The 17554-nt window shown below is 35.8% G+C and overlaps 1 protein-coding gene across 5 annotated transcripts in view; it reads left to right on the top strand.

Annotated features, from left to right (window-relative positions):
• Positions 1-16738, top strand: part of GOLGA4 (golgin A4) — a 121305-nt gene extending 104567 nt beyond the window's left edge. For 3 of the 5 annotated variants that reach the window (XM_088026741.1, XM_088026746.1, XM_088026739.1), the window contains 3 exons: positions 2294-2397; positions 7246-7332; positions 13452-13564. In XM_088026741.1, coding sequence (XP_087882867.1) covers positions 2294-2397; positions 7246-7332; positions 13452-13481 — 221 coding nt within the window. In that variant the 3' untranslated portion in view covers positions 13482-13564. Of the gene's footprint in view, positions 1-2293; positions 2398-7245; positions 7333-13451; positions 13565-16074 lie in introns of those variants that run through there. The other 2 variants (XM_088026743.1, XM_028107079.2) reach the window with 1 other exon arrangement.
• Positions 16739-17554: the final 816 nt, after the last annotated feature.

The following is a 17554-nucleotide window of genomic DNA, read 5'->3' as shown; positions in this document are numbered from 1 at the left end:
TTTTATTTTTATCTTTCAATTAAATAAATGCATGTACAGTTTTAAAGAAAATCTGAGCCAAGCCTGCTGTTAACTAAAATTATCTGCAATACACTTAGTTGATTAAGATTGTTTCAAGTGTAGTTAAATGGATTTTCCAGTTGTACATTTTGGAATTGGGCCCAGGTAAAGTATTGTATTAAAAATGCTGAGTAGTACTCAGATAAAGTTATTTGGAAAGACTTACAAGAAACAGTGGGTAGACAACCTGGCAGGCATCTTTATTTGAATAACTAATTTCCACTCTCATTGCTTAAAACCGAAAGTAAGAATTATGAGGAGAGGAAGAAATTTCTTTTATATGCTACTGTTAGGGAAAAGACAAGAAAGGGGGGTATATGCATTGAAAAACAATATTAATTACTTGTCCCGGAAAATGGCTATACCTAAGTAATCCACGTGTTTATAATAATAAAGTCAATTATTTTCTGAAAAGGGTACAACATTGTAAACTCTTGCATTTTGCATCAATCTAGAGGAATGAAACACTTAAGTATGATATATAAATGGCTTTTGAAGAGGAAGTAGTGCATTATCATTATTGAGTTCTGGTTGCTATGTATTTACAAAGCGTGGTTTGAGAGCTTGTTTGGAGGTTGTAGCAGGGGAGCGCAGCTGAAGGTGTGGTTTGAGTGAGTTGGGACTTTAAAGGTGTACACTTTTAAAAAATGAAATATTCCAAACATACAAATGCATGCAAAGTAAATACCAAGTACGAAGACTGGTTAGCACTTATGAATTCGCCCTCCAGAACATTGCCAGTGCTCCTTGTGCTGCTCTTCAGTCTCCTATCTCCCTGTTCTCCCATCGGTAACCACTGGTAACATGCTACAGCATATGTACAGTTCTCTAAAACAGTTGACTTTAACGTGTTACATGTTTTGGGCTGTATAGAAATGATATACTGTATATATTCTGCATATTCCTGCCCTTTTTTCACCTAGCATTATGATTTTGAATTTCATTCTAGAAGCTATAGTTGTTTAACCATTTTGAATGCTGAGTTTAGTAATAATACATTCCATCTGTATACCCTATTTTATTTATTCTCCTGTTGGTGGACCTTTGAATTGTCTCAGTTTTGCTTTTATAAACACTGTAACTGTGAACATTGACTTCTGGTGTACATGTGAAGCGTTTCTCTAGGATGTTTTGGTAGGCATTGAATTTTGGCATCATAGAGTATGCTTGTCTTCCACTTTATGAAGCTCTGCAAAGCAATGCCGAGTTGTCTAGGGTGGTCGCATCCATTCACACTCCACAGTCGGTGCACAGCCATTTCCATTGTCCTACACACTCACCAGTTCTTGGCATTATCTGACTTTCGGGATTTTACTAATCTCTTATGTGTCAATAATACTCCATGAGGTTTTATTTGTTTCTTTTTACTGAACAAATGGTGGTTTAAATTCTCAACCAAAAGAAATGTAAAGTTACAATGAAAGGCCACTTTCAACTTTGGCATTTAGAGGCTCACGTATTGTTCATCGTACAATATTTGAAGCCTTGATGTATTATCTTGCTGCACAGTGTGATTTTGTATATTCAGTTTTTTAAAAATCCAGGGTATAAATTTACACATAATATTCAGTGTGACTTCATATACCTGATCTGTATTTATTGTTTACTTTTAGGTTGAAATGGGGCTTGGTTAACAGATGGACTGTAACTTTTTATGACAGGCTTTAAGATGTTGAACCAAAATATTTGAAAACCACTAAAATGGCATTAATATTTCATGCATTTTCAAGTTATTTTATCTGTCCTGTGTATCCAAAGAGTTTTGAAAACTTGATTTAAACTCAGGTGCTTTTAGATTTGGAATATGAGAAAAACTAGAATTCTGTTCTGAGATACTCAGTTCTTAATAAATACAAATGATTATTAATTTTAGTCATTGTGGAATATCTGAAGCCAACCACATAATACTGAGAAGAGAAATACCGGATTTAAGGAATCTTTATATTCCCTAAGTATAGTCTTTTAAAATTGCCATGCCAAAAGGAGGAGGAGGAAAAGATATGAGAAATAAAATTGCTATGATAATTCTTATTTTTTTCTTCCAATGGAAAAATACCAATTGGAATGTTTTGTGTATGTATGTACAGTACTATACAGTACAATATAATTAATACAAGAATGATGCCTCCCTTTATTCTTTGGATTGTTCTTTAGTTTGTCTGGTGTCTAAGTAATAAGTAGCTTATCTGGTTTTGCTTTACAATGTGATCTGTTTTTTTTTTTTATTTGACAGGTGGCAGTTTGTACCATACTGATGTCTCGCTCTTTGGAGAACCTACCGAGTTTGAGTATTTGAGAAAAGTGCTTTTTGAGTATATGATGGGTCGTGAGACTAAGGTATAAATCATTTCTGATGATTTGGCATGTGGCTTAATTTAAAAGGAAATGTGTGCATTTTTAATACTTTAATACACATATTGATGCTGTATTTTTACTGTTGGCAGACCATACATGCTAATAATAGATAATAGGTAATTGTGTTATTGTTCTTAGTTTACAAAAATGAATTGGCAGATCTTGCTTATATTTGTTATAGTTATAAAATATTAATTAAAAAATACTGTTGGTTGATGCTGAGTACTAAAAATTGACATTTCATTAACTGATACTTTGTGAAACATGTGGCTATTTTTACTTTTGACCTCAAGTCTTAAAGTTAGGAGAATAGATTTCATTTTCATGGAAACTTTAGGGTAATGTGGAAGTATTGGAAATGGTCATAATTAAGAATTAAGTAGTAGACTACATAATTAAGCAGTTGCTTAGAGATATTTAGAAATATTTTAGTTTAGTCACTGTGAGAAAATCATTCCTATACATATGGAATATCGATCATTAAAATCATCACATAATATAAGTAATAGTGCTTGGCTAAATTTGTTTTCTGGAATGTTAAATTTATTGTAAGGTTCTTGAGTATATAGTCTTGTCTTTTTCTTGTTTGTATCCCCTGCAGTGTTCTTAAAAGAGCCTTATATTGGACTTTTGATAAATGTATCTTGAATTGAATATATTTAGGGAAATTCATGAGCCTTTCCTCAAAATTTTTCATTTAAAGCAATTTCTTTTCTGACATTGCTTCAACTTTTTACCTTCATAAACTTTTACATTGTCCATATACGTTGGCTGAGAATGGGATTATGAGTTTTCCATTTTTAGAAGCAATCAGTGTTTTAACTTACGGGTCTTTGGGGGTTACTGAGTCAAAGAGGGCTAAACCAGTTCAGAGATTAATTTGGCAGATATATTTGAAGCCTAAAAAGTAAGGGCATAAGAAAATCTCTTAAAAGAATATTATGAATTTATGGATTATAGATTAGCTAAACACTAGGAGTTATAGGGCTCTAAGTCATTTGAATCCTTAATATCTATAGAAATCTCATTTCATTTTATCAAATAGTTTCAAATTAAAGTAGTATCTAGTGTGATCCTGAGCATGTAACACAGGAAGGGTATGTTAATTCATAGTAATTCAGTTTTTTTTCTTAAAGGAATTTTTTTTAAATTCAAAGAATAGCTAAAGCGAATTTTCTGCTTTTTAAAAATAAAGCTAATGAAATATAACAATCTCTTATTAAGTCTTTATTGGATAGTAGCCTGTATCTGAGGTGGGGTAGATAATTTAATGTTACCTTGTTACTGCAGGGAAGGGAGAAGGGTATATCTTTAAAAAAAAAAAAAAAGGCTTCTCAGAACTGTAGCTCTATTGGTTCATTTGTTGAATCTAAAGCTGTGATCCAGTGTGCTAAATAAATTATTTGACCTTTTCTTGATCTGTGGAATGAAGAGACTAACTGCCTCAAACTGTGTCTTCTGGAGGTTGCGAACTGTGGAGGCTGAGATCTCTACAGAGTTTGAATCCTGAAGAAAGAGCCAGCCCAAGCATAGATGTGTTCAGGGGCAGTGCCAGGCTGCCAAGTGCAAGCTTGTGCTTCCAGGGTTGTGCAGCTTGTTTTAGGCTGTGACTTAGGAAACAGCTGGAAGGGGTGTCCTCAGGACACAGGCAGCCCTATCTAATACCTGACTGGGAATCCATGTGGCAGAGTGCTCTCTCTGGTCTTTTATCGTCAGCATTCAATGCATCTGGTTAATGATGAGTCTGTCATTCTGCCATCACATTTTACAGGTAAATACAGAAAATCGGTAGCAGATATTCAGCTTAATTTACTACTTATTTATTGAGCACTTGCTACATGCGGCCTTTTGTTTATCACCACGATGGGTAGAAAGATGAAATTTGACACTATCCCTAATTTTTTTTTACACCATCCCTAATTTTAAGGAGTTTACTATATAGTAGGAAAGTGGACCTGTTCCCAGTTAAGCATAACATGATACAAAATGTCATTAAGAGAGGCACAGAGTTCTCCTGTTGACTTGTGGGAAGGTCAAGGAGGACATTGTGGAGAAGCAGTTGTATCTGCTGGGCTTTAAAGCCAGGTCGGGGGGTATATGGGGGTGGTTAGATTTGAATAGATGAACTCAGATGTGAGGGAAAGCCTAGACAGGAGGTCCAAGGCAGGAAATTGAGTGTGGGTTTTGGAATGACAAGTAGTCTGGTCCAACTGAAACACTGGATCTATGGTGGTGGTGACTCCTTTTAGGGCTGCACAGGGTGTGGAAGGCATGGAATGTTTTCAGAGTTTTACCTGTAGGGACTGGGGGTTAGTTAGCCCTTGAGCAGAGATTGACAAGATCAGAGCTGGTTTTAGACTTATCTTTTACGGATTTGCTTCATTTCTACACATTAAAGAATTTGAAATGGAGACCAGGCTGTGGTTTTAGAGTGAGCCAGAGTATATTGTGGCCTTTGGGATTTGATCCTCATCTGAAGTTGTATCTTGTCCAGCAGGATATGTATGTCATCCCACCTGTGTTTCTTCATCTGCTTTTGCACACAGTGTTCCTTATTTTATGAGGCAGATGATTTATTTAAGAAGACCACATGTAGGACACTCATTCTTATAGTATGAAGCTAAGTAAGTGTCCCTTCTTTCTTCTGTCCTTCACTTTCTTTTTCTTGGGTTTTGATCCTCCATGCTAAATTCAGCCTGTTTTCCTTTTCAGTAGAAAGTGTTTCTCACCCTAATTTTTATTAAAGCTTCTCCCTCAAGAAAACCTGGCAGGAGATGCCACCTCTAAACCAGGTGGCTCATTTGAACTTTGCCTTACCTCCCAGGGACTGAGGATATTACTGTATATAGAATAGACCGACTGAGTTTTCTCCCATGGTATGGCAAAGAGCCTGGGCTTCTCCATTTAAGTTTTTTGGCAAGCCAGGGAAGAGCTTTAAGTCTTTACTGGGTAATCTGCTGCAATTTCAGGATTGCTGATGAATCTAGAGGTGGGTTTCTCATTAACATTGTCTAGAAACGAGACAACTAGCGACAGTTTGGGGTTTTTTTGACAGACATGTTTGTGTGTGCGTGTATGTGGTTTCAGAGTGAATATAAGTGGACTTTTCGGTACTTTGAATCTTACCAGCTATTGAAATTAATTCCTAAAAACAGTCTTCTTAGACAGTATACCAAAAACCATTAAAAATTGCTTCAGAGTGTTAATGAAAAAGATACTGATATAGTCTCTACTTCATATTCCTCTTGTCATTTCATGCCACATATGCTTAGTTTCTAGACTGGTTTAGCATGGAAGATTCTGTTCTATCTAGGCAATACAATTTAAAGGATGAGGGTTTTGTAAAATGCCTTTGGAATTCTCCAAGAACTGCGTTATTTTAAATGGTATTTTTTTTTAAAGATTTTATTTATTTATTTGAAAGAGAGAGACACAACGAGAGAGGGAACACAAGCAGGGGGGGTGGGAGAGGGAGAAGCAGGCTTCCCGCGGAGCAGGGAGCCCGATGTGGGGCTCAATGCCAGGACCCCGGGATCATGACCTGAGCCGAAGGCAGACGCTTAATGACTGAGCCACCCAGGTGCCCCTTAAATGGTATTTTTTTGATCCTCAAAATGGCAGAGGTAAAGATGAAAGGAAGGAAGGGGCTGAAATCTTGCTGCGTATGGGGTTTGTGGTGGAAGAACAGAATTAGTTGAAATAAGTATTAGAAGTATGTAAAGTGCCTTGCCTGGGCTTGGCGCATAATAGGAATTTTAAAAAACATTAGTTTCTTTCCTTCCTGGAGATAATTATACATATACATATACATTATATATGATGTGAGTTTGTAAAATTTTTGGTTAACTCTATTATGTCATCTTTTCCTTAGTGGCCTTCCCTAGTCCCCGGCCCCCTCCCGTACACACACACACACACACACAGAATCTGTGTAACTGTGAACCAAGAATGTTAGAGTGAGTTCTCTAGGTGACCCTGCCATCCTCTGTAGGAATCCTCAGGGGAGAGCACTAGCACCTGAATTTGTATGTAAGCACTGAACTTGTTATCCTACTTATTTCGTAAGTGTATCTTATTTCATAAGGTATCTTCTTTCCTCTCTGTCTCCCTCAAAACATCTCATCTTGATACAAAATAGGGAATTTCCACCTTTGAGGAGAATTTTCCACGAGCTTTTGGGTGACAGTCTGACTTACGGTATATTCATTTAGATCTGCACAATTTATGATCTTGTTTTGCAAGCCACCATGTGTAATGTTTTGATTCATCATGTTTTCTACCAAACAAAACATCTTGTGTTTATTTAAAATGTAATTTGTATTTCTATTAGGCTGATGTGCTGCATGTTGTAAAAAATACCTACTAAGCATGTTCATGTTCATGCAGTAGCCCATGTTTATGAGATATATGATGTGATTTAGTTAAAGCTGAACTTGGGAGTATCTAATTCTGATTATCTAGAGCATATGTTTGGCAATACATCACTTACTAGATAGATTTCTACAAATAAAAAACCTAATAAAATGAATGAGTAATAAAGTTTCATCTTAATTAAGACAAAGGGCCAAGAGCATTAGAACTTTATATAGCTTCATGCTATTGTAATTGCATCGTCTTGAAATAATATCAACAGACATTGTGAGGAGTCCTTTTAAATTGAAATTCTAGTGTTGGCTGTTATTTCCTTGACTGATACCTTCACATCATACTTCTTTGGTCGTGGCTTCCATTGAGAGCACTAAAGAATCCCACCAGCAGAACATGTCAGAATGGGGTGAGACTTCATCTGCTTCACCGTCTGTTAGTGATCATCTCTTGTTTTTCTTGTAGACCATGGCAAAGGTTATAACCACTGTACTGAAGTTCCCTGATGATCAGACTCAGAAAATTTTGGAAAGAGAAGATGCTCGGCTAATGGTAAGCTTTAAAAGTAGGCTACAGATAGAAGATGACTTTATCCCATCTTTTTATATCCTGTTTAATTTACAAAGACTTTGAGTTGATAGAAGATATTTTAAATGTTTAGTTTTTATTATACCGTAGCCTAAAAAATGAGAGTGAATCTACATTAAGGAAGTTTAACCAAGGGCAAATATGAAATGGTGTCCTCAAGGAAAGAGCAGTCTTCTTCAATAGCATATATGAGGTTGACACCCATATATGCTGTATGTGGGATTTCCAGAACTTGGGCTATTTATGGGAAGTACAGAAAAGGCATTTGTTCTGGTATCTCTAGTAATAATTTTTTAAAACCAGTTTACGCCATGAATTTTGGTGTTCTATAGATTACATCTCTCTTTCCCACTTTAGTTATTTTCAAATATAATAATTCTGAGTGAAAAATTTAAGCATTTTTTAGTTTTTGACATACCCAGCAAGGGAAATGTGGATAATTGTATTATTAGAAACCTTTGTGTGAAGTTAGCTGTAATTGAAATGAAACAAATACACACTTCATAAATTATGCAGAATTATTCCCCAGCCTAACTTCTTTTTGCCCTGGGCCAGTAATTCACTAAGAAGATCCATTCTAAGCAGAGTGTGAAATTTGTGAAGTCTCAGGTCCTGCCCTGGCTTTCTCTTTCTGCTTCCTTTTCTTGTCTTGCTGGTAGCCTGCAGCACCATTCACATCATTCTCCGTTTCTTTACTTGCTTCATGATCCCAGCACCACTGTTCTTTTCTCACTAAAGCAAGCAAAGATCTCCTTTATGATGGGTTAGCCTATGTCTGAGTATCCCTAGTAAGAAGGACTAAGTCAATAAACCTCCCAAAGCATCCCATCTGATCTCGACAGAGTGTGTCTCTTACAAAAGCTCTTGCTTATCTTGAGCCCCAATCTTCCTTCCTGTAGTGGTTACCAATTTGTTCTGGTTCTAACCCATGGAACTCAACCAAAAATTTGTGGATAGCCTGAGTGGAGGACTTTTCCTCTCCAGGCCAGACACCCTGCACCTGTCAGCCATTTCTTTCTTTCTTTTTTTAATTTGCCCATTTTATTTATTTTCTTTTTAGGTTAGGCTCCATGCACAATGTGGGGCTTGAACTCATAGCCCTGAGATCAGGAGTTGCACCCTGGAGCTCCTGGCTGGCTCAGTTGGTAGAGCATGCGACTCTTGATCTCAAGGTCATGAGTTCAAGTCCCCTGTTGGGTGTGGAGCATACTTACAAGAAAGAGAAAAAGTTGCATCCCTACCAACTGAGCCAGCCAGGCGTGATGCTTCTCTCCACTGACGCATTGCGCAGGGCCAATTGTGAAGGAACCCCAGTGTATCAGGCACATCCTGATCTCCTCTTCCTTGCTTTCTCTAAAGTCATCCCAGCATCCCTGACCTTTGTCCCATTACTCCATTGCACATTGTATCATTTACCTATTGTATATTTTCTGAGACAGTTGCAATTATTTTGGTTAGCATTTAAGTGTTTTTTGGAAAGCATTCCTCCCGGTATCTAATGGCCTGAAAAACATTGTTATACCTCTGTAGTTATCTCGGGTGATAAATATTTTTTATAAGAAGTATATCACTATAATGTATGCCCTTGGTCAATAGAATGTTTTAAATTATAGCAAACTTTAATTCTAAAACCATGTAGTTACTCAGAGTAGTTTTCCTCCTCACTGTATAAAACAGCTGTGTCTTTGTGAAAATAAAACTCTCCAGTGTAATTGGAACCTGTCGACATGATTCTGTCATTATGGCCCAGTTTAAGAAAATATTTTTAAATGATCTAATATACCTTTGTTCATTCTCCCAGGGCCTCTTTATCATCTTGATATTGGGGTATGGCAAACTCTCCTCTTACTCTTGGGCTACATTTTATCATGGCTTTGGCAATATGGTGGGAAATATTCCCCTTTACCCCATACACACATGCAGTCTTGGATTTGTTTGTCTTGAAGGAAATGGTGAGTTGATAGTGTAAATAGTGAACCATGTAAAGAAAAACCTTTTAAAGCAGATGGAAAAAAATTTTTTTTAACTAAAAAGAAATCTTTGAAAAATATTACACTCTTTATTCCTGAATAAAGTGGTATTCATTCTAGATAGGGATGAAATGGTGACTGTTCGTTCCTTCTTGAAATAATTCTCCCTTGTCCCAGAGGCTGACCTGCCCAGGAAGAAAGTCCCACTCTTTCCACTACTACTTCAAGCAGAGTCTTATCCATCATTAGCTTTTGCTGAATGAATGAGTTCAGTCAGCAATCACCTACTCTTCTGTTTGTTGTGGTGGGTATAGGAAAATTGAAGACATGGAAGATAATGGTTGTTGACCTTGTGGGAGCCTTTAATTTTAGGGGTAAGAGGTAGCATCCATTCATTGTGCACAAATAAAAGGTATTTCTAGTAATGTAAATCAAGTAATAAAAATAGATGCTTAGGAAATATGAAATAATGTATAATGAGCATGAAGTGAGGCTCAAAGATGGCTTATAAATCAATTTGAGTCACCTTTTGTTAGTTTGAGATTCTTGGTACTTGAGAGTGATTCATGGTTGTTTTTACATTTGATATATAACTGTATAGAATACGGGCTTTTTTAGGAGTTTATTAAATGAGCACTTAAAAACTGTTTAGTGACATTAGCTTTATTTATTTATTTATTTTTGACATTAGCTTTAAATGTGTGTTCCAGATGGATCTACTCTGTAATTTGTTATAAATAAGCAGCACAATGTCCCTTGTATTTAAAATCAGCACCTTGAATGCTTTGTTATTATAACTTTGGACGCTAAAAAGCTGGTAAAAGTAAACCAAAACAAACCCAAGCACATTACAGAGCTGCCTTCCCATCCATTAATTTTGGGGATGCTCGAGAGAGTGTGGACCGCGCTTTGTGCTGACAATGTGTAGCCACGCCAGCATTTGCATTATTTAGTGGGTGTTGTAGGAGGAATGCAGTCTAAAACTTTGCTTCATGACCCTGATGATTGTGTATTTGCTTTTTGGCCTTGATCAAAGAATTTCTATGACTGCTGGTAAGGTATTTCTCAATATACCTCTTTTTGCTTTACCTCCCCTCCCCTCAGTGAGTTTTACACTCTGTATTTGAAAACCCCATTATAGAAAACAACGATTATTACTTAATAAGTGGTTTCAGAGTTTAACCTAATTTCAGGATTATATTTCATAGATGAGAAATTGTTACCAGTCAAGATTAAATTGTACAGCATAATTAAATGCTGGCTTATTTGAGGGCTGTGATGTGTAGAGAAGGAATCCTAGTCCTTCACTGACAAGTGTCAGAGCCTCTGTTTCTTCACAAAACAAACATCCCCTTATTAGGTTGTCAGAAGACCAGAGTATATAGTGCTTGCATTGGGTTTCTGAGATGATGGTAGAGGGGGCGGTGATGATCACTTAGCCGCCACACAGCAATACGTGTGTGTAGAATGTCTTTCCTAGCAAAGGAGACTTAAAATGGTCAGTTAATCGTGATGTGTGTAAGATCAGTCATTACAGATGTCAGGAGGACAGTCAGGTCATTTTGCAGGAATGATAGCAGCTCAGAAAATGTCCCTGTGTCCATGCCAGTGCCTTGGAGTGCCCGCCATAGGCTGCACTGAAATATTTGTAGATTTTCAAGTTTTAGATTTGTTTCAAGTGGAAAAAAATTGCCTTATGTATAACAGAAGTTCAGAAGAAAACTCACACCAAATGCGCGTGCTGTTTTTGGTGAGAACAGCCTTTTTCTTTCTCTTAGCTTTCCAGCTTACTGTGCCTGATACTTCATTTTGTGATGGTTTAGGCAACTTAGATGGCTACAGTACACTAGATACTTTGAGTAACAGGGTAGGAGCAAGAGTGAGTACAAAAGTCTTTGACTTGTCTAATTATTTTTTTGCTGGATAAAACTGCCCTACGAGTACACCATCAGCTTTTTTTTTTAAGGAGAGTGTTATTATTTAGGATAATTTTATTAAAGTTTATTTCAATCAGGTGCTAACTCATCTCTTGGAATGGAGAGGTTCTTTTGTTATATAGACATCTCTTTTAAAGTGTTCTTAGCAATGCATTTTTCTTTTTAGGGTACTAGCAAACTGACATGTTTCACCTAGATGGCTATTTTCTTGAGGACTCCATTGAAGGAAAATTTTTTTCTCTTCTATTGAAGAAGATTTGGCTTATTTTCATTCCCCATCCACTCTTGTCATTTTTAAAAATTGATTTTCTTTTGACTTTGTTTTTGCTTTTCTTTCACACTGATCCTTTGTGTTGCGTCAAGTTCTTGATCAGTCCTTGCCCGACCAGTCTTGTACTTAAGTTAATGTTTCTCACTTTTTCCCTTTGGTTGGAATTTTAAGAATCTCCTCTGAGTTAATAATTCATCTGAACTTTTCAAGCATTGTTAGATACAGAAGTTTTCCATCCCAAAAGAGGCTTACCTTTGCTTTTGTGTGGGCTCAGTAGATGCATGGAAGGTGGATCAAGAAACAGATGGCAGGGGTGCCTGGGTGGCTCCGTCTTTGGGTGTTTGCCTTCGGCTCAGGTCGTGATCCCAGGGTCCTGGGATCGAGCCCCGCATCGGCCTCCCTGCTCCTCGGGAAGCCTGCTTCTCCCTCCCCCACTCCCCCTGCTTGTGTTCCCTCTCTCGCTGTCTCTCTCTGTCAAAAAATAGGTAAGATCTTTAAAAAAAAAAAAAAAGATAGATACTGATGCAAAGTGAAAAATACTGTACAAAGTGCTTATTTGTTGTCTCAAAGTGGTTTTGACTCTTGATTTTCTTAGAATTATATAATATGTGGTCATTGCAAAAGAAAACATTGCAAACAATTCAGAATTATATTACATAGAGAGGGAGACCTTCATGTTTTCAGCTTCCCAACACTTTCTATCATGCCATGATCATCTCTCTTAATAGTTTGTTGAATATCCCCAGGCTTTCTAATAAGATTTATAAATATATATTTATAATTATGTTTTTAATCACTTAAATATTTTATAAAAGTGGCAGAATGCAACAGCATGCTTTTTTCACTTAACATATTTATTTTTATTTTATTCCACCTCATTACAAATTGATGTACCTTAATCTTTTTACTGGCTGATTGTATGATTATATGGATGTCCTACAATTTAGTTCACCAATTTCCCATTGATAGACATGTAAGCCGTTTCCAGTTTTCAGTGCTTACAAAGCATACACACAGGGAGTGTCCCTTTATATATAGTTTGCCCACTTCTGCAAGTTTTTCAATAGGATACTGGCCTTATTGTGTTGTGTGTTGCAAATATTATTTTCTAGTTTGTCTTTTGATTTTGCTGCTTCTTACTAACTGCACCATTAAATATAATAGAAAAGTAAAGTGATTCTTCTGATGGTTACACTAAGAACAGACTCAGATTTTATAAATAACCCTTTTTACTGATGCTATTTTGAAGCAAACCAGAAAGCTAATTAATAATCTTAGATTATGGCCATTTTAGATAGGACAAAGAATTTATTTAAGAAGGTTGTTAACAGTAAAAAGTATGTTTGAGATTGGGTCCCCTTGACTGGAAATTTTCGGTTTGGGTCATCATTCCTGAAACCATTCCTGACAATATGCTGTTGAATTACAAGAGGGTTATTCAGTGATAAAACTGACATATATTAGGAAGGACAATTCAACATAGAGACATACTGTATTCACATCCATCAACATTTTCCCCCAAATTTTTGATGGTAAATTGAGATTATATAAATCAAAGTTTAATGTGTACTTTAATGGAACTATGAAAGAAATCTTTTTATAAAGCAAATAATCATATCCAGTTAATCTTCTGTATAAATATTTACTTAAAGTGTGAAGTATCTTTAATTATGTTGTTCAAATTTTTAAAGTTGCAAATGAAAGCTACATAATACTATACTTAGAATGGGAGGGAGGTGTTACAGATTCCTTATACTTTGCCTATGCTCCCTTGATTTGGGGAGATTTGAGAAAATGTTAAGTACATTCTGTTTAATCCTTTGAAATTCATATACACATATGATCTCTGTGTTATATTAAGTCTTAAAACTAACCCAATAAGCTTTTTTTCTTCCTGGCTTGTAGTATACTTCACCTCGCAGTGGTATCTTCTGAGTAAACCATCAGTCTGTGCTTAGTTAGCATGTGGTGAGTGAAGAATAATGTCTTGTGTCTTTTGTGCAAAAATCAAATGTATTGCATGATACTAACCATTTCGCTGGAATTCTTTTGCTCTTTTGTTTAATGAATATATGATTATGCTGTGGGTTAATATAGGTATTTTCTGTTAATTCTGTTTTATAGATTAATAATATATAGATTAATAATCACCACCACCAGTAAGAGTTACATAATCTTAGGAAATTTTGCTTCTGTAAATAATAATTGAAAGTTAAAAAATTGCTCTTTAAAATTTTATTAATTCAAAAAAATTTATGTATTTTATCATCTTTTTAGTTTTTATTTCCCAAGATTAGTCTTGGCAATTAATAAAGATTGTTAGAGAGAAGTGAAAAATCATTTTCTAGGTAGAGGTGAAACGATATATTTCACGAAACCAGAATTTAAAATATTGTAAGGCCCACTTATCAGGGCCCGTCTGAAATAATGAAAACTAGTAAAGTTGATTTTAAAACAAATGTAATTTTATTACTTCCTGGGCTCATACGGTATAACAAGCTAACATCTATCCTGAGGAGACCCTAAGGCAGCCTGCTTCGACTGAATGCGGCTGTTTGTAGTTAGCATATTGTTATTAGGAAGTGAAGGCATCTAAACTGTTTGGACACAGTTAACTGTCCTCACCATTTAAACACCCCACCATCAGCTCTGTGTATTAGTCATGCTAGTGGCTTGACTTGGCACCACCTAACATTTACGGTACATCTTTACCTCTGACTTCGCTGCAATTTTTACAAATGACAAATAAGCTAGATTGCAATTAATAGAGCTTAATCGAATTAAGATAAAGATTCTCTGTGATTCTTAATTCCGCTAGTATTCAGCTAATGGTATCAAGGTTTAAAATGCCAAATGTATAGCTTTTCTTTTTTAATCTTTTAGCTTTAAAAATCATTTATGCCTACATTTGAGTCTTACTTTGATTTTAGTATACATCAGTTAACCTCCCTTAGTGATTATCTAGAACTATCTTTAGTCTTGTAAATCCCTTAACATTTTCCTTTGTTCATGGTATTATAAATACTCCATTATGCTTATCTTTGTATCATTTAAATACTATCATTTATCACTGGAAGTGTGTACTATGTAGCATTTTATCGATTGATTGGCTTTTCAGCTTTTATTTTGAAAAATTTCAAACATAAGATTTGTAAAAAATAGTGCAGTGAACACCTATATACCCTTCACCGATATTCACCAATTCTTAACCTTTTGCAGAATTTTCTCACTTGCTGTCTCACTCTTGCTCTTTTTCCATATATATCTTCCCCTCCCTAACACTTGACCATTGCTTGCAAACACTTGCGCTTACAAGCATTTGACACTTACTTACAAACTTGCAAAATAAATACTTTAGAAAATATCTTTAAGAACAAGGGCATTTTCCTACAAACTCAGCAATACAATTATCACTCTCAGGAAATTTAATATTAACATACTGTTACCTAGTATATTGTAAATATTCACATTTTTCCATTTTTCAAATAATGTCTTTCATAATTTTTTAAATTCCAGGATCCACTCAGAGATTGCACATCACATGTCATTGTCATGTTTTTCTAGTTTCTTTTACACTAGAAAAGTTCTCCCAGCCTTTTTTTTTTTTTTTGGTTTTTCATGACATTGACATTGAGCAGCATTATTAAATCATATGTGAATTTCTTTTCCCACAGCAGTATAAGCTAAGGCTTCAAAATAATAACTGACATAGGAATTTAAATATGACAGAAGATCTTTTTCTCATCTTCTCTAGGTTTCTAGGACCAACCTGATTGTTGAGCAAGTTTTATAAATAATACACTATTGGGAATACATCATGAGTATCAGTGGATTATATTTTTCACTTACAAATTGTGAAGACTTTAAAACTTTCTCTTTCCACTAAATATGTATAAAAAGTTTATCTCTTAATTTTATTTGGTAATTTATTTTTGTGGCATTTTAACTTAATCTAGCTACTGGCTTTTAGCATTTTAATCAGAGAAACCTTATTAGGAATCATTAGCGTCATTTCTCTTAGCATTTTAGGGTTTTTAAAATTGAGTTTGTTAATTTCCGATGAGGCATAGCTTTTTTACACCAAAATGCTGTTTGTCCTTTGCTGCCATGCGTATCATCCTAGGATAATTGCAATATGTAGAAAAATCAACACATTAGAGAAAAGGGAAGAACTCTCTGTCCCCTTTAAATCTGAATAACTGCATCCTTGTGAGGTTCTGCCAAGTCAGCACATGTACTCCTGGCTTCTCCAGCTATGATCAGTAGCATTCAGGACATGTGAAAGGTGGCAGTTCCAGATGTCACTGAAACGTCCTGTCTTTCAGGATCGCTGACCTGTAGGATCTATAGGTCAGATCATTCCAAGAATTTTTAGAAGATTTTTTTTAGGATTTAATATTTAGAGAATATTTCTACTTTAATCCCTAGACCATAGAATATAATTTTATTTTAACTTGAAAAAACAAATCTCCCAAAAAGTTGGCTTAAAATTTTTTTTCTTTATCCCTTTTCCCTTCTTCTTTTCCAGTCATGGCTCCGATCGTCGTCTTGAAGAAACGGGGTGGTGGTGTTGGGCAGGCATGGAGCCCTGTCTGTGTTTGCCTCTTTGAGAAGCAAGCTGTTATTCAGGGCCCGATATGGAGCCAAAGACCAAGAGAAACCTGACATTGGCCCACAGATATATTGCAGACTGCCTTTCAGATCGATTATATCAGTGGAGAAATGGTGATAGTTTTTTTCTTTTTTGTTGGGAGGACTTTTATGTTGTTTTAAAAGATATTTTGAATAACTCAACCTGACTTACGGGCTCATTTAATGTTCCTTTCTTCCATTCTTTTTGTCCCTCTTTTTGAAGAACTGCTTGCCTTTCCTATTTATTTTTAGGGTGATTTCTTTTAAAGACTTGTGCAATACATTTTGAGGTGAAACTTAGTAGATTTTTTCTGATAAATTAGAGCATTTAAATTGAGTATTTTATCCAGATTGATTTGTTGAAAATTTGCTAAAGACTAGTTCTTTAAGCTATACATATGATAAATCCAAACAGCAGTACCTCATTGTTTACTTAGCTTTTGTACTTATATTTTTCAGAGGAAAAAATACTACTGTAAATTGTAAATAATCAATATTGTATTGTATGCATACTGTATTGTATGCAGATCTGTGACTGTTGGCAGTGTCATCTTGGAAGAACAGATAAATAAAGTTTATTTACTATATAAAATTTGCTTATTGTGCTTTTTTACTATGTTGAAATCTTATTTCAATATAGTTAAGAAATGATGTTCTATCTGGGTGAATATTTTGAGGAACTGTTTGTCAAGATAGCTAAATGCTAACCATTTGGGAAGATCTTTTATGTTCAAAATTAGCATGACCAAGTTAGAAGAAGTATGGAAACAAAAAATACTTCATGATGTGTGTTTTAGGAGTCTGCCAACTTGGGGATGCCTCCTCTCTCTGGAGTAGACCATACTTTGATTCTTTTTCAACTTAATGAGAGAGAGCATCTCTTGGACAGCAAGAGATGGGAACTGTTCAAGAGGGCTTCACATACCCTTTATATTCTAGCAAATACAGTATTCAGTATGTAGGTATTGCCTAACCTCTGCCTCAAGATGGCATCTCGATTATCCAGACAGTGTAGACCTTCGCATTGCTGGTGTATCCTATAGTGTGATCAGGAATGGGGAGCTCAGAGGGATAATGACCAGTGGGTCTTCCTATATAACCCACAGCTGATTCCTTTGAGGACTACTGTTTCAGCAAGGGAAGAGGGTCTTCTTACCACCCCCCCCCCCTTTTTTAAAATTAGGATTCACTTAGGGGGCAAAATTTTGTGCCACCAAAGGGTTTCTGACAACAGACATGACCATCTCTTACTTTTTTTTTTTTAAGATTTTATTTATTTATTTGACAGAGAGATCACAAGTAGACAGGCAGGCAGAGGAGGTGGGAGAAGCAGGCTCCCCATTGAGCAGGGAGCCCGATGTGGGACTCCATCACAG

This window comes from Eumetopias jubatus, unplaced genomic scaffold (assembly GCF_037043125.1).
Source record: "Eumetopias jubatus isolate StellerSeaLion01/CBP00866 unplaced genomic scaffold, mEumJub1_p1.0 scaffold_1, whole genome shotgun sequence".
Lineage (NCBI taxonomy): Eukaryota > Metazoa > Chordata > Mammalia > Carnivora > Otariidae > Eumetopias > Eumetopias jubatus.
This window is presented reverse-complemented; position numbering and strand designations above follow the sequence as displayed.